Source organism: Ixodes scapularis, unplaced genomic scaffold (assembly GCF_016920785.2).
Source record: "Ixodes scapularis isolate PalLabHiFi unplaced genomic scaffold, ASM1692078v2 PGA_scaffold5__190_contigs__length_132052651, whole genome shotgun sequence".
NCBI classification, from domain to species: domain Eukaryota; kingdom Metazoa; phylum Arthropoda; class Arachnida; order Ixodida; family Ixodidae; genus Ixodes; species Ixodes scapularis.
This window is the reverse complement of record NW_024609880.1, coordinates 17790527-17798598: the sequence shown is the minus strand read 5'-3', so window position 1 is coordinate 17798598 and position 8072 is coordinate 17790527. Positions and strand designations below refer to the sequence as shown.

Genomic DNA, 8072 nt, shown 5'->3' with positions numbered 1-8072 from the left:
GTGCCCAACCGGCAGAACCCTCCGAGGTGCGCACCAAATACACGCCTTATGCATACACACAGCTTTCTCACTTCCGGACAGGGGTTTATCAGGAATTTTAAACCTGGGGTGGCCCAAATTTTTAGGGGGGGGGGGGGGGCACACTTTGGGGGTGTCTTGGGAGAAGGGGGGCAGGGGGCTTGTGTAAATCTATGTGTTTGTCACGTCCACAACCGCCACGCATCGGACCTTCGGGTTTCCAGCCAGGCCCCTTCTCCGTGCCGCCATCTTCATCTTGAGACTGTATCTCCTCCGCCTGCGCCTGCGATCCTTTGTACTCTACCTCAGGAAGCCCATCCCTCATCCCGCCGTCCACCACGTATTAGGATTCAACTCTGCCAGCTGGACTGCCAACTACAGAGTCATGCAGATAGCACGCATTGAGCTCTCGCAGGAAATTCTTGTCATGCAGAAATTACTTCCCGGTCTCATGACGGGCATCTTCGGTGCCCGCTTTACAGTTCACCCTTCGTACATATTTCTAACCAAGTCCGGGCAAGACCTTCTTGATTCATCTTGGAAGGTCGTAATTGCAACTGCTTCCACAGAAAAACGAGCGAACCAGTGGCCCAAGCTTCAGCCACCGCTAAATCTCTCGGGCTCGAACCTTTTACCGCAAGCCGAGGCACTGCTCTCAAAGGGACCCAAATTTGCTCCTTCTGTCACACCGTCAAGAGTGGATCAGCTCGCAGCGGTACACCAGATCGCGTCAAGAATTCTGGAGCCTGCCCGACAAGAGTTCCTCGGTGTTGGTTCCCGTTTGGTGTGCATGCATGGAGCAAACCACCCAACCAAACCAGATTTTCCACAAGTGGTGAATGAGTTCAGGGGGTCTGACCTGAAGCTTTTGGAGGCAGGCAATACAGGAGTGTTTGTGGTCATGAACGAGTCTAACTTCGGTGAGAGGGTTGAACTCGTCATCAAGAAAAACTTCGTCCTCGTTAAGAAAAGGCCGTCCGGCACCCTCCGATCGGAAGTCAAAGACATCTGCAGGTCGAACAACCTTTCGTCGCTTCTCACGAGAGTGTCGGCCCCTGCAAACCAGTACCTAAAAGTGTTTTTCACCGCCAAGACACACAAGCCGGAGCAGGGGTTTCCCCAGTGGCTCGGGGGGGGGGGGGGGGGGGGGGGGGAGGCGATGCGAGGTGAGGCTAGATAAAATATAAAACTGTTTCTTTTTTAGTCCACTAGCTAAATTACAGACGTCTATTAACCAAATGCTCATACCCGTAAATCTGAAAAAAAAATTTTATTTTATTTTTTTATTTTTAGATTCAAGGGGGGGTGTCCAGAAAAAACTAGGGGGGTGGGGTCGTCTTACGAGGGGGGGGTCTAGGGAAATCCCTGAGCCGGAGATCCCGCTGAGGAGCATCATATCAGAAAATCGATGCTGGCAGAAGCCTCTGGCTCTCTACCTGCAGAAGCACCTCGCAGCCGTCCCTCTGGACCAGCCTTTCCGCGTAGGCAGCTCTGAGGAACTCCTCCCAGCTCTCCAGCTTCTTCACACATCAGGCCCAGGTACCACATTCTTCTCCCTAGACATCACCGACATGTACTACAGCCTCGACTTCAACATTCTCCTGGTTGCGGTAGAAAAAGCCCTCACTCCACAGGGCATCGCCAAATTCCAAAATCCTTCCGGCATCACCCTCAGCGCGTTCTTGCAATTATTCAGAGTATACCTTCGATCGACCATGGTGGAGCATGACGGAAAGATATACCTACAAAAATCGGGCGTCTGCATCGGGTCCTGCCTGGCACCTGCGCTAAGCGAGGTCTACCTGTCCTTCGTGGATCAGGCCGTCAAGGAGCAACTGGACAGCGTCGCCCCAGAAACCCAGGTGTACAGATATGTGGACGATTATCTGGTGCTCCACGACTCTGGCGTGCCCACCGTCACCATCCAGAAGGCCTTCACAGACAACGCAAACGGCCTGAGCTTCGCCGGGGAGGACCCCTCGTCGGAGGGTCTCCAGTTCCTGGATGTACGCCTCGTAGCCACCCAGGGAGGCACTTGCTGGCGCTTCCAGCAGCGGTCACAGAAGCCGGTGCTGCCGTTTTCAAGTCACTATACTCAAAGACACTAAAAGCAGGCATCGCAAAAAGTCTCATCTCCTCCACCCGCACAAAGTCCTGCCAACCAGATATGTACAAATTACTCAAAAAAAGGTAATTAAGTTAAGTTACTGAGTATCGACGCCAAAAGTAATTGGAGTAGAGTAAAAATTACGCATTTGTAATAGTAATTGAGTAAACTACAAACTACTGTAAAAAGTAGCGAGTTACTTTGAAGTTACTTTCGAAGTTACTTTTTTATATTTTTGTGGTAGCAAAATGAACAGCAGTTTTGATCCGTGAAAAACCCTGCGAGCCTAATGCTTGCGTGTTCACCAAAATAGTTTATTCGCTCGCAGAAGCAATTGACTCTCAAAGTTCTTGATAGGAGAGTTTTCCCCTTTTCCTCCTAAAGACGTCCCAAGCCAAGCTAAAAAGACGTTCCACCGACGCGCTGGATGGAACGGCAGCGTTGAATTTCAGAAACAGTCTGTGCAGGGTCGAATAAGCGAGTGTCAGCATCTAAGGTGTTCATGACGAAACATGTGTGGTTTGCTTCGGCCTAGACGGTCGTTTATAACAAACTCTCCTCTTTTTTTTTTTTTTTTTCTTTGGCAAGTTGAGCTTGTTATGACTGGCCCCTCTTTATTCCCGCGACGTTCGGAGAGTACGCTGAGTGAGTGCACCGGACACTGAAAGTCAAGGGTTCAAGTCTCAGCCACGACGATGAGATCATCCGGACGACTGCGTGTCACGTTGCAGTGCTAGTGCTACGCTACTGAAAAGAAAAAAAAAATAATATATATATATATATATATATATATATATATATATATATATATATATATATTGGCTTAATGGAAGATGAAACGAAGTATAATTCGCCGCTGACGCCTGGTCCAACAAAAGGATCTACCAAGGGTAACTCGCAATCCTCGCCGGCGCCTGACACGCCTGACAAGCAAATCGTTTTCAACAAACAGGAGGTCTCTGTGGCGTGGAAGGTCAGAAGGACGCGACAGGTTACGTGAACAAGTATCGTCGCTCGTACAATTGCAGCTGGAAGCGGATTATCCGCGCCTGGGTTTGTGCCCGGGGTAGTCCGGCTTTGCAAAGGCTATGCGCTGACGACGAGGCGACAATGGGAACAGGCGCCCAGCTACGAGGTCATTCCGGTAGAGCTTCCCGTGGAACAATCAGCTAGCTTGAGGCAGAACTCACTAAAGGCAGACGACATGAAAACAACAACCCTTGGAGTGTCTCCGTCTTTCACGGTTGCACCTGGAGGCGCGGCGCCCGCGTGCATTACCGGATTAGGTCAATACCCGACCAAGCCTGCTTTCGTGCGCGGCGGTGTTATGTTCTGGCTGTTTGTCGCCAACTTGGCCCAAGGACGCCCCTGATGCAGTTTCTACGGCTGCCGAGTATAAGCGCGTGGGAACGGGAGCGGTTTCCTTTCCCCCAGTTTTTCCCCCGGAGCCTTGTCCTGCCCCCCCCCCCCCCCCTTCGCCTTCTCCCTCCTTTTAAATTTCCCTCTCCTATAGTGGAGTTCCGAAGGCGAAGCGTCCGGCAATAAATCATTTGTTTGTTGAAAGTTGACAGATGTGTTGTCCCGTCACCCGTCTTAGTAGCAAGCTCCACAGAGCATCGGTGCTTCTTCGTCTTTGAAAACGCGTCGTTAGATCGTGCCCTGTGACTAAACGCAAAACGGACTGCCAATCATAACGCGTTGCTCTTTTCCGTGCATCAAATGCGCACTTGTCCTCTGCGATCACAATTCGCAATGCAAGTGAATCACGCGTTCAACGAACAACGAACGCATTTCGCAACGGACGCGCGCTTTTAGCGGCAGACGCCGATGCCTTCCAAATACAAGCGCTACCTCGAAGAAGATGTGCCGCTACAACCGAGAACGGCCAGAAGGAGAAGATCTGAAGCTTCTCGCACAAGAAATAACCACCCCAACTGCGCTGCTCAGGTAATTACAAGTTCACAACTCTCCTATAAAAAAAAAAAAAAAAAAAAAAAAAAAAAAATATATATATATATATATATATATATATATATATATATATATATACTATATATATATCGTATTTTTTTATTATTATTATTATTAGACGCGGCGCCGCCAACGAGCTTGATGGGCGCCGCAGCTTTTATGATACAACTAGAGCACTATATAGCTCCTTCGGAGCAGAGTAGCGCAATCTAGAACGCCGTCTCTCGGCGACTAGCGGCGAACGCCCGGAGGTTCCAACTGCGGTCAGAAATGCATGGAAAACGTGATACAATCGCTGTTTTTTTTAGTATTGTGGGGATGTACGAAGTGGCAATTGTTTTTGACATAATAATGGAACATTTTAGAATAATTTGCGCTACGTTTTGTGCCCCGCAAAGACCTGACCTTTTTTAAAAAATTGCTTGAGCGGCATCTTGCAGCAGACGACACGGCGACGTCACACCATTCACGTGACCCGCTCCGGCCAACCCGAAAAGCCCATCTCCGCTGCCAGCAAAAATCGTCTGCTTCAAACGCCATTGCCTTGGAAATTGCCTTCTCAAAATTTGCACACGCATCCGATATTATTAAAACTTTGATAAAGTGTTTAGTGCTTTACTAACTTCACGGCAGACTAGTTTTGAAAAGTGTGAACTCGCCGTTCATTTTTTAATCAGCCGTGTTGTATCGATCTCCATGTATTCTCCCGTAGGGCGGGCCGCCTCCTGGAACCCTGAGTACCACGTGACTCGCGCCGAGCCGCTCTGTCGGCCATGTTGTCGGCAAAACACGGGGTTCAAAGGGTTCAAAGGATTGCGCTACTCTGCTCCGTAGGAGCTATATAGTGCTCTAGATACAACTAGAGCACTATATAGCTCCTACAGAGCAGAGTAGCGCAACCCTCTGATCCGCGTGTTTCGCCGACAACATGGCCGACAGAGCAGCGCGGCGCGAGTCACGTGGTACTCAGGGTTCCAAGAGGCGCCCGCCCTATGGGAGAATACATGGAGATCGACTCAACACGGCTGATTAAAAAATAAACGCTGAGTTCACACTTTTCAAAACTAGTCTGTCGTGATGTTGGTAAAACAATAAACACTTTATTAAAAGTTTTAATAATATTGGATGCGTGTGAAAATTTTGCGAAGGCAATTTTCAAAGCAATGGCGTGTGAAGCAGACGATTGTTTTACGCAGCGGAGATGGACTTTATGGATTGGCCGGAGCGGGTCACGTGAATGGTGGGACGTCGCCGCGTCGTCTGCTGCATGATGCTGCTCAGGCAATTAAAAAAAAAAAAAAAAAAAAAGTTAATTCGTGGCGCACAACTTAGCTCAAATTATTGTAAAATATTCCCTTATTATGTCAAAAACTATTGTCGTTCCATAGATCGCCAAAATTATCAGGAAGCAGCGATTTACTCCCGTTCCCCATGCATTTGTGGCCAGAGTTGGAACCCCCGGGCGTTCGCCGCTAGTCGCCGAGAGACGGCGTTCTAGATTGCGCTACTCCAGAGCTCTGCGGTACTCTGCTACAGTGTAACTCTGCTCCGTCTGCTCCGAAGGAGCTATATAGTGCTCTAGATACAACGTCCCTGGATATTTTTTTCGTTCGAGGGACTTTATTATCATAGAGTTATTACAATAAACGCTAGAGGCTCAGGTGGCGCTAGTGTGCTGTTGCATTTTGAAGCAGACAGCAAGCAGCCAGAACTTGACTTTTGGTAATGCGTTTTTATGAAAAAAAGCGAGTGCTTTTTCTCTCTGCACTCGATTATAAGAGCAAATATCACGAACAATTTCTACGTACTAGACTCATTGGAACATTTCTCAGTCACGCAGATGAAATAATTGGTCAGTTACAGCATTTTTATTTGAAATTCGTGGCGTGAAAAACGGTGTTAAAACCGCTTCGTACATGTATTTATGTGCACTGTCGGAGACTGTTAACGCAAATAACGCAAAATGAAATAAATAAGTGCTGCTTTGTCTTTCTGCTCGTGAATATGTGCGAAGATGCTCGTTCTGGGTTCAAATATCATCACCCGCCTGCTCCAATTCTTTGCAAATAGGGGGAGCCAGAGAGCAAGTGCCCGATAAAAACTGCCCGACCTAGGAAATAATAAAGACACACCTTTTGTAGCTCACATGCTTTTTTTTTTTTTGCGTTCAAATGTTTTTTTAAACGATCGTAAAGATGCATGACGGAGTCATTTTCATCCAATGACAGGACGGGCATATTAGCAATATATAAGTACCACCGAAATGCTAGCAAACCTTGAACGCACTCTACATTCCTTTCGACCATTAGTTTGCTTAGAATCGTCCCTCGTTTTCACATACCTTCCTTGAAACAGAGGTTTGGGCCTGAAATAGAGCAAAGTTTAACATCGTTCAGTAGTAAAGAAAAATGCTGTCACTAACAGTTACACTTTCAGAATGCCAATAAAGGTACATACTAGTGAACAAAAGATAAGGGCGCAAACGAGCTGGCGGTGGTTAAACATTTCGACAAAAACCCCGAGACTGGGACAAAAAGGGACGGACAAACACAGTCTCAAATTGAGACTTTGTGCGTGTCCGTCCCTTTTTGTCCCAGTCTCGGGGTTTTTGTCGAAATGTACATACTATCCGGCAGGCACGTAGCCAGGATGTTGTTTCGGGGAGGGGGGGGGGGGGGGTCGCCCCCCCCCTCCTTGGGGCCTGCCTATGACAAAATCAAATACTACAAAATGCTGTATGAGGGGGAGGGGGGAGAGGAAGAGGTCCCAGCAAAATGGACAATTTTGGGGGGGGGGGGGGGAGCCGGGCACTATGCCCCCCCCCCCCCCCCGGCTACGTGCCTGCTATCCGGTACAACCAAAATGACAAAAGTTATTCATGTTATTTTCCGGCGAAGAGACAATATTAACGTGCGTTTTCCCATAGGAATACACAGGGAGGCTGTAAATTTAGACTGCATACTGTCTGCTTCAATTTGCAACCGGAAGTCCTGTAGACACTAGCGCCAGCTGAGCCTTTAGCGTTTATTGTAATAACTCTATGTTTATTATGATATGGGCCACCTGCCTTTCTGCGGCACCTCGGCTCTCCTGAGCCAAAATAAATTATATATTATGTATTCTGTAATCGTGCAACAAACTTCGAAAACATGTGTGCGGGTGTGTGTGCATTAAGAATCAAAATATAGTATAATTTTCTTTCATATCACATATAACGACGAATGTGCTGTTTGCTTTCTGGCATGTATATGAATTGATTTAGTTGTGTATTGGTCAGAATAACTGGTGTGCATGCAAATATTGTCATTATGGCATAATCAGCTTGTGTAAACCAGTAATGCATCAGCAGATGACTAACCTGTTGCCGAATGTCTGCAAAAAGCCAAGTGCAATACCTGCGTCGGACGGCAATGAAGGAATGTCCATTGGACACACTCCAGATTCACAGGGGAGCCTCGCATCCATTACCAAACTGCAGGTTGACTGATTGTCAAGTCAGCATGACTATGGCCGGACTTAATGTGCGCTCTCTCTCTCTCTTACGGCCTCTCCAGTGAGGCGTGAAAACACCTATGAGGCTAGCTGGAAGTGCCACAGGGCGCCCGGTAGCCTCGGCCATAGGCGGTGTCACAAATCAACCTACTGTCAACATTACTTGATCAACTTCGTTGCAGAACTCCTGCGGAGAGGGTTATCCCCCACACCCTGTTTGGCTAGACTTGCTGTTCGAAGCACAAACCTTTTTCCGTGGTGCGAAAGCGTCTCGCGATAGCAGTTCAGAATGCTGCCGCAGCGTCCACAAATAGTGGTGCTTCAAAAAACATGTCTGATGCAAGGAGTGAGGGGGGTGCATGCATTACCCCAAACTGCAGGTTGACATTGCTGAGTGACCACGACAGACAACGTGAGAAATTGCACTGTGTCTGCGAATGTGTTCATATGAATAAGAATTCTCTAAGGAACCCCAAACATTAAC

The 8072-nt window shown here is 48.0% G+C and overlaps 1 protein-coding gene across 1 annotated transcript; it reads left to right on the top strand.

The window, feature by feature from the left end:
* Positions 1-196: 196 nt before the first annotated feature.
* LOC121838099 lies at positions 197-1111 on the top strand (the record flags this gene model as incomplete). Its single annotated transcript, XM_042294166.1, has 1 exon — positions 197-1111. A coding segment is annotated over one exon (915 nt), but the record flags the coding sequence as incomplete, so codon positions are not given.
* Positions 1112-8072: the final 6961 nt, after the last annotated feature.